Below are 24,375 nucleotides of genomic sequence, written 5' to 3'. Positions count from 1 at the left end.
GTTAGTTTTTATATAAGTTACGTGCAGAAAGAAAAGAAATGGTTTAATCCAAGAAGGGTTGTCTGATCATATCGGAACAGACTGTAAACATTGCGCACACAAAAAAAAAAGCAGATTCTACTTTGTGGTTTGAGTTTACCGATGTTACTGTTATTAACTGTCCCACATCCGAGGTATCAAAAGCGATTACATATTTTCGCGTAATAACGGATTGAAACATATATTTTTTCGCGGCTCGCCCCTCATCTTTTATCATTGGATATTACTGCTTATATTAGGAACAAAATTAAAGTTCATATTTTCGAGATTGAGCTATTTTATCTCTTTTAAGCTAGAAAAGCACCATCCTGCAAGATAGTTAATCACCAGATTCTGGCCCGAGGGTATATTTTTAAAAGAGTACGAAACTAAGAAAAACATTAGAACTTTATAGTGAAGTGCGCCGGTTTTTAAATAACTGTTACTAGTCTTTTTTTTTAAGGGATTTAGAAATTTTGTTGTACCTTAACTTAACTAAAACTGTTTTTTGCTTAAAAAAAACAGCTGTTACTCTTGCATAAACGAGAGTTGTTTGCGTATTTTTTAACAGTTCCTAAGGATTATTTGTGCCCCGTCAGCATAGATTCTTTAAGTCATGGTCCTTTTTAATGTACCTTATATCCGCAACATTGAGCTCTTAAAATTTTTTTAAATTTAACTATATTATTAATGTATTAAATTTGTATCCCTAAATTGAAAAATTCTTTTTAATATATTTTTGTCTACCTTTGTATAGCACCTTTAAAAGGAATATATCATAACAACTTACTATTTTTTTTTTCTAACAAATAAATGTTGATACTTACTATTTTTAGAATCTTATATTCTTCTTCAAGTTTGTTTATCCGAGTTTCCAACGAAACAACATAGTCCTTTCTTTTTTTACGAGATAAAGTAGCAGATTCCCGGTTTCTTATCATACGTTGTTGTTTTTTGTATATCTTTTCATTGATTGTAAGAGTATTGTATAATTCAAATTTAGGACCAAAATGTGAATGTGTGCTTTCTTTTTCCTCTATGTGGGCATGGGTTTCCTCCAATAATTGCATTTCATTAACATTACTTTTCTTCGTAGCAATATTAGGAGTTTTAGTTCCTAAACTACCATTAATTTTGGAAGCCTTAGTTTCGTTATGTTGTATCTTTTGCATAAGGGCTTTATAGTCATTTGGAGGTAAAAATATAGTTTTCGGTTTAGGTTGCTCAATTGCTGGCAATACAGCTGGCGATATTTCAAATTGTTGGGGCTCCGAAGATGTATTATTATTTATTGGCTTGAAATTGGAAGATGGATAATTCCTTGAAATATTATATGTACTAACATCCAGCTCTTGCGATGGTTTATGAAATGACTCTTCAATATCAGGTAAGTTTGAATGAATACCATTTAAGTCTTTATTATTTCTCGCATATTCAATAGTTTTAAAAATTGATCCAAATTTATCTGCTTTAACAGAGATTCCCTCGAGTTTCCTTTTAAGCGAGACATACGATACATCGCTCTGTATTCCACTTGTTGAACTGCCACTTGAACTGCTACAACTTCCTGTAGGAGATGGTGTATAGCGATCATGCATTTGACGTCCACTGTTTCCACTTTCTAATTGAAGTTTCTTGTCGTCGGAACTCAAGTATTTATTAGTTTCGTTTACATTTTCCGGATATTCAGCAAAACACATAGAATAATTTTGTTTTGAGCAAGGAAACGAAGAAATTGAAGGTAGTATATTTAAGCTACAATCTGATACGTCTCTTATTAAGTTTGACGAGTAATGCGGTCCTGAGAATATTGGTTCTTTTTGAAAGTCAGGTATCAAATCATTAAGGTCTAGCGATATATCGACTGATGCGTTCATAAAGTCATCCAAAACAGTATTATCGTATTCATTTTGAGGTGTCACCCTTAACAACGATAATTCGCCTGAAAAATAGAATTTAATTATTATGAATAATTTTAAATTATATATTAATAAAAAAAATTATAAACAAGAAGGAAAACTTTCCTACAGATCCACAACTATGAAACAACTCTAACGTCTGCAATTCGCGAAAATCTGTCATGTCATTTAGAGCGTGTTAAACCTCTCTCGGTAAACACAAAACTTTTATTTTTTAAAAAGTTAATGACTTATTAAGTAATCTGGCTCTGCCGGCAGAACAATATCATACGTTAAATAGGCCACAGATGATCGCTGATCTAGGGAGACAGAACGAATGAATTGTTACCAGGGACTGGGGGTGCTGCACTTTCGACAGTTTGACAGAAGGCGCCATCTAGACCCCGATTTTGTAGAGGAGTATTTAGTTTGTTAGCTGTGTAACGGATATCTAATAATCGGGAAGCTCGACTATTGCGTTTCTTGTTTGCATATAGAATTGATCGTCTATACTAACTGCAAATAAAGAAACATGGCCTGGGGTTTCAAAAAGTGTCTGAGTTTATTCGGAAGAGTGTGTTACCTGCTTTGTGTTACGCAGCATTTACAGACGGTGTATTAAACTACGAAGCAGGTTACTGTTGAAAGTAGGTATACATTTCTAATTTCTGAGTACGGAATACTTTAAAAACCATAAAAGTTTAAAAAAATGTGATAAATTTGTATTTAATAATTTTCTCTATTAATTTATTTCCCAAATTGGTTATGTATAGCTGTCGGGCTGTCGGTATTTTGAAGGATTGTTAGTTTTTTTTCACTTTTTAAGGGAGGTTTTTTTTGAAGGCCTATAATAACTTTTTTGAGTTATTAGTTTTTGCAGGAGAGCTAAATTCAATTTGACGATTCTTTTTTTTGGTAAATACAATATTATTATTATTAAATTTAGATAATCGATTACATAAGAGGGCATTTCTTACTGTTGCACTAAAATATACTACATTGAAACATAAGTAACACCAACTATTTGTCTGAGGAACATTTTGTTAAATTTTCGTTTAAGTGGCTTCTGTGGATGCTTTTGGATCAAACAAAATATCACGTAACTAAGTTTTAGCCAAAGGCTTTCAGATAAAAATGTAAATAACTTAAATAATAATATATTTAATGCCCATTTTCAGCTTTACTTTTGTCTTTTTTAAACGTCGCGTCCGAAATCAAAAAAAACTTTTTTTTTGTTTTAGTGCCACAATAGTTACCGAGTACATTTGTGCTTTTATGCCTTAGTTAAAGCGTATTTAACATTTTTTTTACAAGAAAATGTATAAATGGTTTTCCTTTTTTATTTTAAAGTAATAGCATTTCATAATTTGTTCTTGTGTTATATTATATGTTTAAAAATTAAAAATAACTTAGAAAGAAATCGCGGAAATTGAAAACGATTTAGAGCTTAGTTAGCGTTAAATCCTGACCTGATCAAAAAATATAAAGACAATGAAATATAAATATTTTCAATACCGTACAAATTTGAAATAAACGTAAGCCTTAAAGCACTCTCAATAAAAATTAATTTAATACTATTTGTTATTAGCAACATAGTACAAAAACTGACTTATTTATTGAAGCGTGGTGTTCAAAATTTTAACGAGTACATTTAAATACAAGTAATTATTTACTCAACGACTTTTACCAACATCCAACCACGAACTCATATGGCTGCCGTAGAAAAGGTCAAATATAATCAGACTGTTAACTTAAAATAAAGTGAATAATTGTTGAAAAAATTACGCCAAATCTTCCAGAAGGAATTTCTGTATAACAAAATATATCTCTGCATCATTTCGGAAAGAAAAATTTTGTTTTTTATTTAGGAGCAATACACTGCGTCCTAAATATATATTCATGAAAAAACAAAACTTCTTAACATTTTTCCGTAAAAACTTGCTTAGATGAATGCTGACACCCTCAATGTATACTGAAACAAGGATGTGCAAAAACTTCCTCCAGATTCGCAGACTATGTGGTTTTATTATTTTTTGTAAAATGCTGTTCCATTTTTGACGGGTATAAAATTTATGTATTTTTGTTTAATTTCAAGAACATACTGGATATATTTAGGGTTAAATTTTTAAACGTTGAACAACTCTCATACAATCGGCAAGACGAAGCTATAGCGTAAATTTAATATTTTTAAAACATCTAAATCTAAGACATTTTTAACATGTTCGTACATGTTTAATAACATTAAAGCTATAATGATTTTCATCTTAATTATTTAAACATTCGTGTGGCAGCTATATGACAATGTTTTGCGATTTTATTATAATTAAATGTTTGAATCAAACTTTTATACCATTACAATGTCTACGAGCATTAAACAAAATATTAAAAATTAGTGAAGTTACAATTTTTTTTTATATTCCGATTGTTTTTATGGGAGCTATATGATATGGTCGTCCGATTTTGATCAAATTTTAACCGTAATTAAAAAATAACAAACCATCCCTAAATATCGAAGAACTTTAAAAAAACTATAAAAAGTCAAAGTTATAATTTTTATACCCTTGCAGAGGGTATTATAATTTCAGTCAGAAGTTTGCAACGCAGTGAAGGAGACATCTCCGACCCTATAAAGTATATATATTCTTGATCAGCATCACTAGGCGAGTCGATCTAGCCATGTCCGTCTGTCCGTCTGTCCGTCCGTTTATATGCAAACTAGTCTCTCAGTTTTAAAGCTATCTGCATGAAACTTTCCCAAAAGTTGTCTTTCTATTGCAGGTAGTATATAAGTCGGAACGAGCCGGATCGGACGACTATAGCATATAGCTCCCATAGGAACAATCGGAAAAATAAATGAAAAAAATTATAACTTTGCTGTTTTTTAATTTTTTGTTTAGTTCTTCGACATTTAGTAATGGTTAAATATTTCCGATTTACGGTTTAAATTTCATTAAAATCGGAAGACTATAGCATATAGCTCCCATAGGAACAATCGGAAAAATAAATGAAAAAAAATTATAATTTTGCTGTTTTTTAATTTTTTGTTTAGCTCTTCGAGATATAGTAATGGTTAAGTATTTCAGAATTATGTTTTAATTTTCATCAAAATCGGACGACTATAGCATATAGCTCCCATAGGAACAATCGGAAAAATAAATGAAAAAAAATTATAACTTTTCTGTTTTATAATTTTTTGTTTAGTTCTTCGACATATAGCAATGTTTAATTATTTCAGAATTATGGTTTAAATTTTATCAAAATCGGACGTCTATATCATATAGCTCCCATAGAAATAATAAAAATATATAAAATAACTATCTTATAATTGAGCTGCAAATCATCATAGTTTCAATGTTTTTCAGCATATACTCAAGTAAATTATAATTTAAATATTTTCTAAAGTATTTAATTCATGCAATAGCTGCAAGGGTATATGAACTTCGGCTTGCCGAAGTTTGCTTTCTTTCTTGTTTTTCATTATTTTTCCCGGTTGTTCCTATGGGAGCTATATGATGTAGCCGTCCAATCCGGCTGGCTCCGACTTATGTACTTCCTGCAACAGGAAGACAACTTTTGGAAGTGTCATCGGACGACTATAGTATATAACTCCCATAGGAACAATCGGAAAAATAAGTGAAAAAATGTCTTCGACATATAGTAATGGTTAAATATTTCACAATTACGCTATAAATTTCATCAAAATCGGACGCCTACAACATAAAGCTCCCATGGAAACAATAAAAATATTTTTAAAAAATGTTACTTTTTTGTTTTGTATTTTTATTTTTAATTCTTTTTGACTTATTAATAATTTGAAAGTTCATAATTACGCCTTTAATTTTATTAAAATCGGAAAACGATATTATACAGCTGCCATAGTGTTTTTAAACATATACGCAGGTAAATCATAATTTAAATGTTTTCAAGAATAATTATTTTTACCATAGCTGCAAGGATATATGAACTTCGGCTTGCCGAAGTATGCTTCCTTGCTTGTTAATATATATTATTTAACTACAAAATACAAATTATTTTATTTCAGAAAAAACATATCAACGATCTGGTTGATTGACATTTTTTGCGGCAGTCAACTTTCTGGCTAGGCTTCTTATCCCAAACGAAAAATGTAAATTTTTTATTAATCAGGAAAGTTTTATCATGCGCATAGTAGAGGGGTTTTGAGAATTTAGAAAAATTGGGGATGTAGAAGTGGATTTTGAAAAAAGTGTAATTTTTACCTGTGTTTTTCGATATCAAAATAGTTAGACAACTCACGCAATTGAGTAAATCGGTTAAATAATTCGCTCGCAATTTTGAAAACGATCTTTAAAGTTTTGGTACATACGAAGCCGCGGCATGAAGTGCGGTGGTTCTGGGTCCTTTTTCTTTGAAAATATTTGGAGTAAACCCATGAAACTTCGGGACTATATTTTTGAATAGTTTTCCAATTGGTTAAGGCGAAAAAAATGTTACCATTTTCAAGGAACGGTTTCCACATTAGGGAAAATTATAACAGTTTTGTTCAGATTTTCAGGACGTCGGGTATAAAAGGGAAACCATTATCTACTTCTTCCACAGTCTATTGAGCTATTTTTCTTACTTATCTTCACATAGTACCTCCTTTTCTCCACACAAGTCCTGAACTTAGTCGACAATTAAGTTGGAAAGACGTAACTCTCGTACATCGATGAAAAGTCGTGTTCGCAACATATGAATTGCCGCAAAACGTGGGCCTTTAAAGGATCTGTACCCTGAAGAACTTTTTTAAATAATTTTTTTAATAAATTAATCTCCGGATAACTGCACAAAAACCTTTTTCTTCCCAGAATTTTATGCACACCAAAACCTTTTATGAATAGTTTAAATAAATTTTATGATTTTATATTCACGGAATTGGTGGACTTTTCCGAATTAGTCGAACCAGACCGTTTATATTATTATAAAACGTAAGGTGAAAAAATAAATTATTTAGCTTGGTATCAAAATCAATTATTTAGCTTCGAGTTAAAAATATATAACTATATTTATTAAAAAATTTGCATTTGTAATCGAGACTGTTTGAAGTTGGATTAATACAGTTCACTTCTCTTTCAACCAAACAATTGAGAGTAGTGAAAATTTAATTTATTTCCCAAATTGGTTATGTATAGCTGTCGGGCTGTCGGTATTTTGAAGGATTGTTAGTTTTTTTTCACTTTTTAAGGGAGGTTTTTTTTGAAGGCCTATAATAACTTTTTTGAGTTATTAGTTTTTGCAGGTGAGCTAAATTCAATTTGACGATTCTTTTTTTTTGGTAAATACAATATTATTATTATTAAATTTAGATAATCGATTACATAAGAGGGCATTTCTTACTGTTGCACTAAAATATACTACATTGAAACATAAGTAACACCAACTATTTGTCTGAGGAACATTTTGTTAAATTTTCGTTTAAGTGGCTTCTGTGGATGCTTTTGGATCAAACAAAATATCACGTAACTAAGTTTTAGCCAAAGGCTTTCAGATAAAAATGTAAATAACTTAAATAATAATATATTTAATGCCCATTTTCAGCTTTACTTTTGTCATTTTTAAACGTCGCGTCCGAAATCAAAAAAAACTTTTTTTTTTGTTTTAGTGCCACAATAGTTACCGAGTACATTTGTGCTTTTATGCCTTAGTTAAAGCGTATTTAACATTTTTTTTACAAGAAAATGTATAAATGGTTTTCCTTTTTTATTTTAAAGTAATAGCATTTCATAATTTGTTCTTGTGTTATATTATATGTTTAAAAATTAAAAATAACTTAGAAAGAAATCGCGGAAATTGAAAACGATTTAGAGCTTAGTTAGCGTTAAATCCTGACCTGATCAAAAAATATAAAGACAATGAAATATAAATATTTTCAATACCGTACAAATTTGAAATAAACGTAAGCCTTAAAGCACTCTCAATAAAAATTAATTTAATACTATTTGTTATTAGCAACATAGTACAAAAACTGACCTATTTATTGAAGCGTGGTGTTCAAAATTTTAGCGAGTACATTTAAATACAAGTAATTATTTACTCAACGACTTTTACCAACATCCAACCACGAACTCATATGGCTGCCGTAGAAAAGGTCAAATATAATCAGACTGTTAACTTAAAATAAAGTGAATAATTGTTGAAAAAATTACGCCAAATCTTCCAGGAGGAATTTCTGTATAACAAAATATATCTCTGCATCATTTCGGAAAGAAAAATTTTGTTTTTTATTTAGGAGCAATACACTGCGTCCTAAATATATATTCATGAAAAAACAAAACTTCTTAACATTTTTCCGTAAAAACTTGCTTAGATGAATGCTGACACCCTCAATGTATACTGAAACAAGGATGTGCAAAAACTTCCTCCAGATTCGCAGACTATGTGGTTTTATTATTTTTTGTAAAATGCTGTTCCATTTTTGACGGGTATAAAATTTATGTATTTTTGTTTAATTTCAAGAACATACTGGATATATTTAGGGTTAAATTTTTAAACGTTGAACAACTCTCATACAATCGGCAAGACGAAGCTATAGCGTAAATTTAATATTTTTAAAACATCTAAATCTAAGACATTTTTAACATGTTCGTACATGTTTAATAACATTAAAGCTATAATGATTTTCATCTTAATTATTTAAACATTCGTGTGGCAGCTATATGACAATGTTTTGCGATTTTATTATAATTAAATGTTTGAATCAAACTTTTATACCATTACAATGTCTACGAGCATTAAACAAAATATTAAAAATTAGTGAAGTTACAATTTTTTTTTATATTCCGATTGTTTTTATGGGAGCTATATGATATGGTCGTCCGATTTTGATCAAATTTTAACCGTAATTAAAAAATAACAAACCATCCCTAAATATCGAAGAACTTTAAAAAAACTATAAAAAGTCAAAGTTATAATTTTTATACCCTTGCAGAGGGTATTATAATTTCAGTCAGAAGTTTGCAACGCAGTGAAGGAGACATCTCCGACCCTATAAAGTATATATATTCTTGATCAGCATCACTAGGCGAGTCGATCTAGCCATGTCCGTCTGTCCGTCTGTCCGTCCGTTTATATGCAAACTAGTCTCTCAGTTTTAAAGCTATCTGCATGAAACTTTCCCAAAAGTTGTCTTTCTATTGCAGGTAGTATATAAGTCGGAACGAGCCGGATCGGACGACTATAGCATATAGCTCCCATAGGAACAATCGGAAAAATAAATGAAAAAAAATTATAACTTTGCTGTTTTTTAATTTTTTGTTTAGTTCTTCGACATTTAGTAATGGTTAAATATTTCCGATTTACGGTTTAAATTTCATTAAAATCGGAAGACTATAGCATATAGCTCCCATAGGAACAATCGGAAAAATAAATGAAAAAAAATTATAATTTTGCTGTTTTTTAATTTTTTGTTTAGCTCTTCGAGATATAGTAATGGTTAAGTATTTCAGAATTATGTTTTAATTTTCATCAAAATCGGACGACTATAGCATATAGCTCCCATAGGAACAATCGGAAAAATAAATGAAAAAAAATTATAACTTTTCTGTTTTATAATTTTTTGTTTAGTTCTTCGACATATAGCAATGTTTAATTATTTCAGAATTATGGTTTAAATTTTATCAAAATCGGACGTCTATATCATATAGCTCCCATAGAAATAATAAAAATATATAAAATAACTATCTTATAATTGAGCTGCAAATCATCATAGTTTCAATGTTTTTCAGCATATACTCAAGTAAATTATAATTTAAATATTTTCTAAAGTATTTAATTCATGCAATAGCTGCAAGGGTATATGAACTTCGGCTTGCCGAAGTTTGCTTTCTTTCTTGTTTTTCATTATTTTTCCCGGTTGTTCCTATGGGAGCTATATGATGTAGCCGTCCAATCCGGCTGGCTCCGACTTATGTACTTCCTGCAACAGGAAGACAACTTTTGGAAGTGTCATCGGACGACTATAGTATATAACTCCCATAGGAACAATCGGAAAAATAAGTGAAAAAATGTCTTCGACATATAGTAATGGTTAAATATTTCACAATTACGCTATAAATTTCATCAAAATCGGACGCCTACAACATAAAACTCCCATGGAAACAATAAAAATATTTTTAAAAAATGTTACTTTTTTGTTTTGTATTTTTATTTTTAATTCTTTTTGACTTATTAATAATTTGAAAGTTCATAATTACGCCTTTAATTTTATTAAAATCGGAAAACGATATTATACAGCTGCCATAGTGTTTTTAAACATATACGCAGGTAAATCATAATTTAAATGTTTTCAAGAATAATTATTTTTACCATAGCTGCAAGGATATATGAACTTCGGCTTGCCGAAGTATGCTTCCTTGCTTGTTAATATATATTATTTAACTACAAAATACAAATTATTTTATTTCAGAAAAAACATATCAACGATCTGGTTGATTGACATTTTTTGCGGCAGTCAACTTTCTGGCTAGGCTTCTTATCCCAAACGAAAAATGTAAATTTTTTATTAATCAGGAAAGTTTTATCATGCGCATAGTAGAGGGGTTTTGAGAATTTAGAAAAATTGGGGATGTAGAAGTGGATTTTGAAAAAGTGTAATTTTTACCTGTGTTTTTCGATATCAAAATAGTTAGACAACTCACGCAATTGAGTAAATCGGTTAAATAATTCGCTCGCAATTTTGAACACGATCTTTAAAGTTTTGGTACATACGAAGCCGCGGCATGAAGTGCGGTGGTTCTGGGTCCTTTTTCTTTGAAAATATTTGGAGTAAACCCATGAAATTTCGGGACTATATTTTTGAATAGTTTTCCAATTGGTTAAGGCGAAAAAAAATGTTACCATTTTCAAGGAACGGTTTCCACATTAGGGAAAATTATAACAGTTTTGTTCAGATTTTCAGGACGTCGGGTATAAAAGGGAAACCATTATCTACTTCTTCCACAGTCTATTGAGCTATTTTTCTTACTTATCTTCACATAGTACCTCCTTTTCTCCACACAAGTCCTGAACTTAGTCGACAATTAAGTTGGAAAGACGTAACTCTCGTACATCGATGAAAAGTCGTGTTCGCAACATATGAATTGCCGCAAAACGTGGGCCTTTAAAGGATCTGTACCCTGAAGAACTTTTTTAAATAATTTTTTTAATAAATTAATCTCCGGATAACTGCACAAAAACCTTTTTCTTCCCAGAATTTTATGCACACCAAAACCTTTTATGAATAGTTTAAATAAATTTTATGATTTTATATTCACGGAATTGGTGGACTTTTCCGAATTAGTCGAACCAGACCGTTTATATTATTATAAAACGTAAGGTGAAAAAATAAATTATTTAGCTTGGTATCAAAATCAATTATTTAGCTTCGAGTTAAAAATATATAACTATATTTATTAAAAAATTTGCATTTGTAATCGAGACTGTTTGAAGTTGGATTAATACAGTTCACTTCTCTTTCAACCAAACAATTGAGAGTAGTGAAAATTTAATTTATTTCCCAAATTGGTTATGTATAGCTGTCGGGCTGTCGGTATTTTGAAGGATTGTTAGTTTTTTTTCACTTTTTAAGGGAGGTTTTTTTTGAAGGCCTATAATAACTTTTTTGAGTTATTAGTTTTTGCAGGAGAGCTAAAATCAATTTGACGATTCTTTTTTTTTGGTAAATACAATATTATTATTATTAAATTTAGATAATCGATTACATAAGAGGGCATTTCTTACTGTTGCACTAAAATATACTACATTGAAACATAAGTAACACCAACTATTTGTCTGAGGAACATTTTGTTAAATTTTCGTTTAAGTGACTTCTGTGGATGCTTTTGGATCAAACAAAATATCACGTAACTAAGTTTTAGCCAAAGGCTTTCAGATAAAAATGTAAATAACTTAAATAATAATATATTTAATGCCCATTTTCAGCTTTACTTTTGTCATTTTTAAACGTCGCGTCCGAAATCAAAAAAAACTTTTTTTTTGTTTTAGTGCCACAATAGTTACCGAGTACATTTGTGCTTTTATGCCTTAGTTAAAGCGTATTTAACATTTTTTTTACAAGAAAATGTATAAATGGTTTTCCTTTTTTATTTTAAAGTAATAGCATTTCATAATTTGTTCTTGTGTTATATTATATGTTTAAAAATTAAAAATAACTTAGAAAGAAATCGCGGAAATTGAAAACGATTTAGAGCTTAGTTAGCGTTAAATCCTGACCTGATCAAAAAATATAAAGACAATGAAATATAAATATTTTCAATACCGTACAAATTTGAAATAAACGTAAGCCTTAAAGCACTCTCAATAAAAATTAATTTAATACTATTTGTTATTAGCAACATAGTACAAAAACTGACTTATTTATTGAAGCGTGGTGTTCAAAATTTTAGCGAGTACATTTAAATACAAGTAATTATTTACTCAACGACTTTTACCAACATCCAACCACGAACTCATATGGCTGCCGTAGAAAAGGTCAAATATAATCAGACTGTTAACTTAAAATAAAGTGGATAATTGTTGAAAAAATTACGCCAAATCTTCCAGGAGGAATTTCTGTATAACAAAATATATCTCTGCATCATTTCGGAAAGAAAAATTTTGTTTTTTATTTAGGAGCAATACACTGCGTCCTAAATATATATTCATGAAAAAACAAAACTTCTTAACATTTTTCCGTAAAAACTTGCTTAGATGAATGCTGACACCCTCAATGTATACTGAAACAAGGATATGCAAAAACTTCCTCCAGATTCGCAGACTATGTGGTTTTATTATTTTTTGTAAAATGCTGTTCCATTTTTGACGGGTATAAAATTTATGTATTTTTGTTTAATTTCAAGAACATACTGGATATATTTAGGGTTAAATTTTTAAACGTTGAACAACTCTCATACAATCGGCAAGACGAAGCTATTGCGTAAATTTAATATTTTTAAAACATCTAAATCTAAGACATTTTTAACATGTTCGTACATGTTTAATAACATTAAAGCTATAATGATTTTCATCTTAATTATTTAAACATTCGTGTGGCAGCTATATGACAATGTTTTGCGATTTTATTATAATTAAATGTTTGAATCAAACTTTTATACCATTACAATGTCTACGAGCATTAAACAAAATATTAAAAATTAGTGAAGTTACAATTTTTTTTTATATTCCGATTGTTTTTATGGGAGCTATATGATATGGTCGTCCGATTTTGATCAAATTTTAACCGTAATTAAAAAATAACAAACCATCCCTAAATATCGAAGAACTTTAAAAAAAACTATAAAAAGTCAAAGTTATAATTTTTTTTCATTATTTTTCCCGGTTGTTCCTATGGGAGCTATATGATGTAGCCGTCCAATCCGGCTGGCTCCGACTTATGTACTTCCTGCAACAGGAAGACAACTTTTGGAAGTGTCATGCAGATAGCTTTAAAACTGAGAGACTAGTTTGTGTAGAAACGGACGGACGTACAGACGGACATGGCCAGATCGACTCTCCTTGTTTTTTGAGATTACATTTTTGATGAATAACTAACAAATCTTTGGCAGAGGGCATTATAATAACAGTCAGAAGTTTGCAACGCAGTGAAGGAGATTTTTCCGACCCTATAAAGTATTTATATTTTTGATCAGCCTCATTAATAGAGTCTATCTAGCCATGTCCGTCCGTTTCTACGCAAACTAGTCTCTCAGTTTTAAAGCTATCTGCATGAAACTTTCCCAAAAGTTGTCTTTCTATTAGTACATAAGTCGGAACGAGCCGGATCGGACGACTATAGTATATAACTCCCATAGGAACAATCGGAAAAATAAGTGAAAAAATGTCTTCGACATATAGTAATGGTTAAATATTTCACAATTACGCTATAAATTTCATCAAAATCGGACGCCTACAACATAAAACTCCCATGGAAACAATAAAAATATTTTTAAAAAATTTTACTTTTTTGTTTTGTATTTTTATTTTTAATTCTTTTTGACTTATTAATAATTTGAAAGTTCATAATTACGCTTTTAATTTTATTAAAATCGGAAAACGATATTATACAGCTGCCATAGTGTTTTTAAACATATACGCAGGTAAATCATAATTTAAATGTTTTCAAGAATAATTATTTTTACCATAGCTGCAAGGATATATGAACTTCGGCTTGCCGAAGTATGCTTCCTTGCTTGTTAATATATATTATTTAACTACAAAATACAAATTATTTTATTTCAGAAAAAACATATCAACGATCTGGTTGATTGACATTTTTTGCGGCAGTCAACTTTCTGGCTAGGCTTCTTATCCCAAACGAAAAATGTAAATTTTTTATTAATCAGGAAAGTTTTATCATGCGCATAGTAGAGGGGTTTTGAGAATTTAGAAAAATTGGGGATGTAGAAGTGGATTTTGAAAAAAGTGTAATTTTTACCTGTGTTTTTCGATATCAAAATAGTTAGACAACTCACGCAATTGAGTAAATCGGTTAAATAATTCGCTCGCAATTTTGAAAACGATCCTTAAAGTTTTGGTACATACGAAGCCGCGGCATGAAGTGCGGTGGTTCTGGGTCCTTTTTCTTTGAAAATATTTGGAGTAAACCCATGAAACTTCGGGACTATATTTTTGAATAGTTTTCCAATTGGTTAAGGCGAAAAAAAATGTTACCATTTTCAAGGAACGGTTTCCACATTAGGGAAAATTATAACAGTTTTGTTCAGATTTTCAGGACGTCGGGTATAAAAGGGAAACCATTATCTACTTCTTCCACAGTCTATTGAGCTATTTTTCTTACTTATCTTCACATAGTACCTCCTTTTCTCCACACAAGTCCTGAACTTAGTCGACAATTAAGTTGGAAAGACGTAACTCTCGTACATCGATGAAAAGTCGTGTTCGCAACATATGAATTGCCGCAAAACGTGGGCCTTTAAAGGATCTGTACCCTGAAGAACTTTTTTAAATAATTTTTTTAATAAATTAATCTCCGGATAACTGCACAAAAACCTTTTTCTTCCCAGAATTTTATGCACACCAAAACCTTTTATGAATAGTTTAAATAAATTTTATGATTTTATATTCACGGAATTGGTGGACTTTTCCGAATTAGTCGAACCAGACCGTTTATATTATTATAAAACGTAAGGTGAAAAAATAAATTATTTAGCTTGGTATCAAAATCAATTATTTAGCTTCGAGTTAAAAATATATAACTATATTTATTAAAAAATTTGCATTTGTAATCGAGACTGTTTGAAGTTGGATTAATACAGTTCACTTCTCTTTCAACCAAACAATTGAGAGTAGTGAAAATTTAATTTATTTCCCAAATTGGTTATGTATAGCTGTCGGGCTGTCGGTATTTTGAAGGATTGTTAGTTTTTTTTCACTTTTTAAGGGAGGTTTTTTTTGAAGGCCTATAATAACTTTTTTGAGTTATTAGTTTTTGCAGGAGAGCTAAAATCAATTTGACGATTCTTTTTTTTTGGTAAATACAATATTATTATTATTAAATTTAGATAATCGATTACATAAGAGGGCATTTCTTACTGTTGCACTAAAATATACTACATTGAAACATAAGTAACACCAACTATTTGTCTGAGGAACATTTTGTTAAATTTTCGTTTAAGTGACTTCTGTGGATGCTTTTGGATCAAACAAAATATCACGTAACTAAGTTTTAGCCAAAGGCTTTCAGATAAAAATGTAAATAACTTAAATAATAATATATTTAATGCCCATTTTCAGCTTTACTTTTGTCATTTTTAAACGTCGCGTCCGAAATCAAAAAAAACTTTTTTTTTGTTTTAGTGCCACAATAGTTACCGAGTACATTTGTGCTTTTATGCCTTAGTTAAAGCGTATTTAACATTTTTTTTACAAGAAAATGTATAAATGGTTTTCCTTTTTTATTTTAAAGTAATAGCATTTCATAATTTGTTCTTGTGTTATATTATATGTTTAAAAATTAAAAATAACTTAGAAAGAAATCGCGGAAATTGAAAACGATTTAGAGCTTAGTTAGCGTTAAATCCTGACCTGATCAAAAAATATAAAGACAATGAAATATAAATATTTTCAATACCGTACAAATTTGAAATAAACGTAAGCCTTAAAGCACTCTCAATAAAAATTAATTTAATACTATTTGTTATTAGCAACATAGTACAAAAACTGACTTATTTATTGAAGCGTGGTGTTCAAAATTTTAGCGAGTACATTTAAATACAAGTAATTATTTACTCAACGACTTTTACCAACATCCAACCACGAACTCATATGGCTGCCGTAGAAAAGGTCAAATATAATCAGACTGTTAACTTAAAATAAAGTGGATAATTGTTGAAAAAATTACGCCAAATCTTCCAGGAGGAATTTCTGTATAACAAAATATATCTCTGCATCATTTCGGAAAGAAAAATTTTGTTTTTTATTTAGGAGCAATACACTGCGTCCTAAATATATATTCATGAAAAAACAAAACTTCTTAACATTTTTCCGTAAAAACTTGCTTAGATGAATGCTGACACCCTCAATGTATACTGAAACAAGGATATGCAAAAACTTCCTCCAGATTCGCAGACTATGTGGTTTTATTATTTTTTGTAAAATGCTGTTCCATTTTTGACGGGTATAAAATTTATGTATTTTTGTTTAATTTCAAGAACATACTGGATATATTTAGGGTTAAATTTTTAAACGTTGAACAACTCTCATACAATCGGCAAGACGAAGCTATTGCGTAAATTTAATATTTTTAAAACATCTAAATCTAAGACATTTTTAACATGTTCGTACATGTTTAATAACATTAAAGCTATAATGATTTTCATCTTAATTATTTAAACATTCGTGTGGCAGCTATATGACAATGTTTTGCGATTTTATTATAATTAAATGTTTGAATCAAACTTTTATACCATTACAATGTCTACGAGCATTAAACAAAATATTAAAAATTAGTGAAGTTACAATTTTTTTTTTATATTCCGATTGTTTTTATGGGAGCTATATGATATGGTCGTCCGATTTTGATCAAATTTTAACCGTAATTAAAAAATAACAAACCATCCCTAAATATCGAAGAACTTTAAAAAAAACTATAAAAAGTCAAAGTTATAATTTTTTTTCATTATTTTTCCCGGTTGTTCCTATGGGAGCTATATGATGTAGCCGTCCAATCCGGCTGGCTCCGACTTATGTACTTCCTGCAACAGGAAGACAACTTTTGGAAGTGTCATGCAGATAGCTTTAAAACTGAGAGACTAGTTTGTGTAGAAACGGACGGACGTACAGACGGACATGGCCAGATCGACTCTCCTTGTTTTTTGAGATTACATTTTTGATGAATAACTAACAAATCTTTGGCAGAGGGCATTATAATAATAGTCAGAAGTTTGCAACGCAGTGAAGGAGATTTTTCCGACCCTATAAAGTATTTATATTTTTGATCAGCCTCATTAATAGAGTCTATCTAGCCATGTCCGTCCGTTTCTACGCAAACTAGTCTCTCAGTTTTAAAGCTATCTGCATGAAACTTTCCCAAAAGTTGTCTTTCTATTAGTACATAAGTCGGAACGAGCCGGATCGGACGACTATAGTATATAACTCCCATAGGAACAATCGGAAAAATAAGTGAAAAAATGTCTTCGACATATAGTAATGGTTAAATATTTCACAATTACGCTATAAATTTCATCAAAATCGGACGCCTACAACATAAAACTCCCATGGAAACAATAAAAATATTTTTAAAAAATTTTACTTTTTTGTTTTGTATTTTTATTTTTAATTCTTTTTGACTTATTAATAATTTGAAAGTTCATAATTACGCTTTTAATTTTATTAAAATCGGAAAACGATATTATACAGCTGCCATAGTGTTTTTAAACATATACGCAGGTAAATCATAATTTAAATGTTTTCAAGAATAATTATTTTTACCATAGCTGCAAGGATATATGAACTTCGGCTTGCCGAAGTATGCTTCCTTGCTTGTTAATATATATTATTTAACTACAAAATACAAATTATTTTATTTCAGAAAAAACATATCAACGATCTGGTTGATTGACATTTTTTGCGGCAGTCAACTTTCTGGCTAGGCTTCTTATCCCAAACGAAAAATGTAAATTTTTTATTAATCAGGAAAGTTTTATCATGCGCATAGTAGAGGGGTTTTGAGAATTTAGAAAAATTGGGGATGTAGAAGTGGATTTTGAAAAAAGTGTAATTTTTACCTGTGTTTTTCGATATCAAAATAGTTAGACAACTCACGCAATTGAGTAAATCGGTTAAATAATTCGCTCGCAATTTTGAAAACGATCCTTAAAGTTTTGGTACATACGAAGCCGCGGCATGAAGTGCGGTGGTTCTGGGTCCTTTTTCTTTGAAAATATTTGGAGTAAACCCATGAAACTTCGGGACTATATTTTTGAATAGTTTTCCAATTGGTTAAGGCGAAAAAAATGTTACCATTTTCAAGGAACGGTTTCCACATTAGGGAAAATTATAACAGTTTTGTTCAGATTTTCAGGACGTCGGGTATAAAAGGGAAACCATTATCTACTTCTTCCACAGTCTATTGAGCTATTTTTCTTACTTATCTTCACATAGTACCTCCTTTTCTCCACACAAGTCCTGAACTTAGTCGACAATTAAGTTGGAAAGACGTAACTCTCGTACATCGATGAAAAGTCGTGTTCGCAACATATGAATTGCCGCAAAACGTGGGCCTTTAAAGGATCTGTACCCTGAAGAACTTTTTTAAATAATTTTTTTAATAAATTAATCTCCGGATAACTGCACAAAAACCTTTTTCTTCCCAGAATTTTATGCACACCAAAACCTTTTATGAATAGTTTAAATAAATTTTATGATTTTATATTCACGGAATTGGTGGACTTTTCCGAATTAGTCGAACCAGACCGTTTATATTATTATAAAACGTAAGGTGAAAAAATAAATTATTTAGCTTGGTATCAAAATCAATTATTTAGCTTCGAGTTAAAAATATATAACTATAATTATTAAAAAATTTGCATTTGTAATCGAGACTGTTTGAAGTTGGATTAATACAGTTCACTTCTCTTTCAACCAAACAATTGAGAGTAGTGAAAATTTAATACTATTTTGTATTAATAAACGAAACGCGAAACTTGTGTGACTGCAGCTGGGACGGCGGTTTTAATTGCGAAGATAAATTGCGTAAAATTGAACGAAAATTGCGACGACGAAAGGGAGTGTTTTCGATGGAGTTCAAATGATCACTATCTCCCGGGACAATCGCTGCCAAAACCTGTGCCTGAGAGACGAGACACCTCGCCATCGTCGCAAGCAGGTCAGTCTGATCTGGTCCGGGAGCGCCGCTGATGGTGGGGTCAGAAGAGGGCCGCCGATGAGCAGATGACCAGGGGTCCGGCCTTGCCGTCGTTCGGGTCGCTGCGTAGAGCTCCGTGGGACCTGGAGTTGAGCACGGCCTCCACGCTGGTGATGAGAGTTCCGAGCTCCCCCGCGGCCAAGAGGAACAGGTGGTTTGCTGACTTCACACCTGCCTCTCATAGTCCGCCGAAGTGCGGTGATTTGGGCATGAACGCAAACTCGCATCCTTCACGCGACGACTCACGAACCTTTGAAATGCCAACAAATACGCATCAGTGGTTAGGTCAGACACTAATTCTAAGTGGGTCGCCTCAGACAAACAAGGCCACGTACGACTTGTACGGTGGCTTACCATGGTACGTTGTGCTGAAGGGACCACAAAAATCGACGCCACTGATATTGAACGGGCGGAGAGCTCGAAGTCTATCTGCAGGCAAGTTGCCCATAATTTTGTCATCAGTTGCGGCTTGCAGCGAAAGAAGCGCATGCACGACCGAACTATTCGTCGGCAGTCTTTTTGAGTATTAACTAGCCATATTTTCTCGCGCAGACGACTTACGAGAGCTCGTTCGTGGGCCAGCGTGACAATTCGTAACGTGCAAGTGTGACACATAGGATCTGACGAACTGTGACCTTTTAGAGAGTAACAACGGGCATTTGGCTTTGTACGGGATAGAAGCATTCAATAACCGACTGCCAACTTGTAGCAATGTCGAGGAGCACCAATCTAATTTTTTTCCTGAATAAAAGGGTTTAGCTTTTGAATATTTGTCGTCCCTGAATTCATGAAATTGGATAGCTTCAACAATTTTCTCAAAAGCGAAATCCAGTTCTCTTGGCGAAATTCTTTTTTCAAAGGGCTTCGACACCTTTCTGCACCTTTGAATAAAACAGAAACCCCACACGAGCACTCTCAGAAGCTTCAGGTGCGACGAAAAGGACTCTATTTTCTGAAGCATATAATTTGGCTCTGGGCTGACTACGAGAGCAAATGCCGATTTGCGTAGCTTCATCAGCCGGCAGTTCGAAATGTCTATTTACAGGCCAATTATTTTTTGAGTCGAACAAGAACGAAGGCCCAACGAACCAAATGGACGTTGTATGCTCCTCTACGTCACATCCCCGGGACACTATGTCTGCTGGGTTGACTTTCGTGGGAACGTGTCTCCAAATTGCTTTCTCTGATTAATGAATCTCTGCAACACGGTTCAAAATAAAAACCGACAACGACGAGGGATGGGTTTTGATTTAGTGTAAAGTGATCTCGGAGTCTGCCCACAGGAATACATTCTCAATTGGACAATTTAGCAATGGCCTGACACGATTATAGAGATCTGCTAAAAGGTGAGCTGCACACAGCTCAAGGCGAGGCAAAGTTTTCCTCTTGAGGGAAGCCACTTTCGATTTGGCGGTCAATAAAGACACTTTCAAACCTTTAGCATTTTGAGTACGAACGTAGATGCACGCTCCATACGCTCGCATGGAAGCGTCAGCGAAACCATGTATTTAAATCGGGACTTGTGGATCTGTGTTGACGAATCGCGATACCTTAATTTTCGGCAGCTGCAGAAGCGTCGCTTTAAACGTCTCCCACGATGTAAGCAACTTCATCGGTAGCGACTCGTCCCAATCTAATTTTCGAAGCCACTGTTTCTGTAACAACATCTTTGCCTTTGTGATCAAAGGACACAAGAGGCCAAGTGGGTCGAAAAGTCGAGCAGCCACCGACAAAATATTTCGCTTTGTCGCGCGAAGATCCAGGAAAGAGTCATCCAACCGAAATTGGGTCTTAGATACGTCTGAGTCTGCCATAAGTGGCATTACAGTGCTATCAGATGCGGATAACTCTGGGCACTCTGGGAAAACAACTTTGCCAATTCAAAGACTGCCTCTTGCAAGACCTGAGAAACTTCGTCTCGAAAACTTTGCAGGTCCTCAACGCATCCGGCGCCAGTTAACAAAACAAAATTCATTCTGAATAACCTTTGCGGCTTTTGGATGAGTTGCTTGCGCCATCTCTCCTAGCCGCATTAAACACCGAATCGCCAAAAGGGTGCTGGCGAAGTTCCATATGTAACGGTGTTCAACTTAAAGATTTTCAGGGACTCAGAAGGATCTCGTCTCCATACTTTGAGCTGGAAGTTTCGGTCAGCTTCGTCCACCATCACTTGGCGATACATCTTTTCGACGTCAGCCGCAAGGGCAAACGTATGCATTATAAACCGAAGCAGAGTCGAGTACAGCTCCTCTTGGATAGTTGGGCCTACCATCCAGATGTCATTCAACGCACACTGCGTGGAAGTCCGGCACGATGCATCGTAGAATGCATTGGTGCGTAATGAAATAGTGCGGAGTATTATTCTGTTTCTGTTATTTTTTCATTTGTGGATAACAGAAACAGATTCCTCCATGAATTCAAGATACATATTCTTCAGCGACAAAAACCTACGTTTCGCAACTTCGTATGATGAACCAAGAGTATTTGGGTCAGGTTTGAACGGCAAACGAACTGAAAATGTACCGGACGACAATCTTTGAGTATTTTTCTCAATGTGTTGTTGACAGAGTTCTTGCTCAGGAGTATGGACTTTAGCCTTGGGCGGCAAGTCCTCCACAGACCAAAATTTCTGCAGGGTTGTGTCAATTGACTCCAACGCTTCCTCCTGGCAGCTGAGATGTACCATTTTTTCAGCGTTTTTATTATTTTCAGAGGCACATCTGCCTGACACTATCCAGCCGAGAACTGTCTTTTGTAGGATGGGGAATTCAGGCCCCTGCTTTATCTGGCCAATAGATAAAAGTTCAAAGAATGTTTCAGCGCCGATAAGCATATATATTTTTTGGGGCTTGAAGAAGAATGGATCTGCCAACTGAATATTTTCAGGCACCCTCCACCCGCTGGTGTTCACCGCTTGATCCGGATGATAACCAGAAATATTTTTCATAACCCAAAAATCGGACGACAATTGGCTGTTCCCTACTCGCACAATCGTGTGTATTTTTTTTGTGGCTTGGGCATTAGTTCCACCAATGCCTCGCAAGCTCATGCACACGTCCTCTCTTGTAATTTTGAGCCTCTGAGCGAGCTCATCGGTTACAAAGTTTAATTGTGAACCAGAGTCGAGCAACGCTCGAGCTAATACAAACTCGCCGCTTTTTGTTTGGACGCTCACAACAGCAGTTGCAAGAATGACTCGATCCGATGCATTCGCATGCAAAACATGCGAAGTGGATGGAGACTCCTGCATGAGCGTGGGCTGAGAAGGAGGTGGCAACGCGAGATTTGTGTTTGGGGCATATATGTGTAGCAAAGTGTGATGTTGGAACATCGAAAACACTCCCTTTCGTCGTCGCAATTTTCGCTAAAATTTAAAACAAGTTATTTTCGCAATTAAACAACAAAAAATGTGAAACTCCGATTTCCACAGAGCACATCCACCTTCCGATTTCAGCTGATCTGAACAGCTGTGGAAACGGACGGACAGACGGACATAGCTAGATCGATTCTAGTGATGCTGATTAACGTCGTTTTTCGAATTTGTTAGCATTATTTTTTTTAGTAAAATGAGACCTCGATGGTCAAAATCGGTAAAAATCGAGTAAAACTATTTAAGGGGGTCTTCTACTCTCGAGCCGAGAAACTAAGTGGTTACTTAGGGAATTAATTACAAAAGTTATACTTCATAGATTTGAAATATTTTTTTTTATTATCTAATGACACATGTTTTGAATCGTAAATTTTGCTTTTGACTTGAAAATAAATTTGTCCAGAACCTTGGATTGTCCTGTTCATAATACTTGTAAAATCGGCAAGGGTCCCGTTTAAGTCAAGTTTTGGCGAGCGGGTTGATATGAAATTAGAAGATTGATATTTAGACTCGTAGTTACGTCGACTATTTCTTCAGAGGCATTTTTTTTATTTTACAAATTGCAATAATTATGCAAAAAAAAAATTATCTTTATTGTTGTTTCGTCTTGTAAAATATTGCAAATTTTGTCGAGTAAAGAGTAGAGGAGAATACAATTGTTAGACATTAGACGCAATAAACAACATTTAAGAAGCAATGCAAACATTTTTAATTGCCAGATCGCCAGATCAATCGATTTAAAATTACTTTAATAACTGAAAACTTTGCAGATTTGTTCAATCTTACAAAAAGTTATTTTTTCTAATCGAGAAAGTAAGACCCGACCCAGGACATCTTTGGATTGCTCATGTAACCCAGCTTGCAACAGTTCTTTCGTTTTCTAGCAACCCCTACCAACTGGCGGTGGCAACGGATCACGATGTGAATATAGGAAGAATCACATATACCAAAATACTACACAAAGTGGTGGGATCATTGGAAAACCAATGCTCCGAGAACATTTCCTGCGAACAAAAATCAGAGCAGATAACTCAATCTAGGGAATACTTTCCCAACTTGCGATCTTATGTGGCACGCATTTTTAAATAAAAAATCCGGTTATATTTGAATCGAAAAGGCTATTTTTGCATTTACGTTTGTTTTACTTACTTTTTTATTTTAAATGTTTTGCGCGGATCAGCTGTTTAGGTACCGTACCAGTATTGTGATATTTTCAAAGAAGTGTTGAGGATCAGAGTTGCCAAAGGCAATTAAAAATGTCTAAACACAACATACTTCGCACAATTATTACATGTAATTAAGCTGCACTATAAACAAAAACACTTTAAAATTTAACTTCAAAGAAATACGTTTCCTTCCATATTTAAACGAATGCAAAAGTAAAATAAGTCCCAAGTATCATGACCCTTGCATTATACCTACCAAATTCGTTCGGAAACTAGAACTGGGGCGGCGGATTTTTAGCACTGATGTAGGCTAGAACCGAAACGATTTCAAGGCGCAATCACAAAATAATTTAAAAAAACAAACAAATATGTTATTATCAGAGTTGGGGTGTACCTAGCTACTTGTGCCTAGGTACGTACTTAGGTAAAAATTTATGATACCTTATACCTTTCCTTTAAAAGAATGTGAGAATACCTTTTACCTTACCTAGGTACATTTTTTATTTGTCTTAAAAATTTGCTATGTTAGGTATTAATATACTGAAA

At 32.8% G+C, this 24,375-nt stretch overlaps 1 protein-coding gene across 1 annotated transcript in view; it reads right to left on the bottom strand.

Moving 5' to 3' along the window:
- Positions 1-779: 779 nt before the first annotated feature.
- The window catches only part of LOC121467713 (probable basic-leucine zipper transcription factor G), a 35,309-nt gene continuing 11,713 nt past the window's right edge, over positions 780-24,375 (bottom strand). Inside the window, exon 2 of the mRNA XM_041709973.1 lies at positions 780-1,960. Coding sequence (XP_041565907.1) covers positions 795-1,960 — 1,166 coding nt within the window. The 3' untranslated portion in view covers positions 780-794. The remainder of the gene's footprint in view (positions 1,961-24,375) is intronic.

Source organism: Drosophila elegans, unplaced genomic scaffold (assembly GCF_018152505.1).
Source record: "Drosophila elegans isolate 14027-0461.03 unplaced genomic scaffold, ASM1815250v1 contig_524, whole genome shotgun sequence".
Taxonomy (NCBI): domain Eukaryota; kingdom Metazoa; phylum Arthropoda; class Insecta; order Diptera; family Drosophilidae; genus Drosophila; species Drosophila elegans.
The sequence above is the reverse complement of the archived record's forward strand: the minus strand, read 5'-3'. Positions and strand labels throughout refer to the sequence as shown.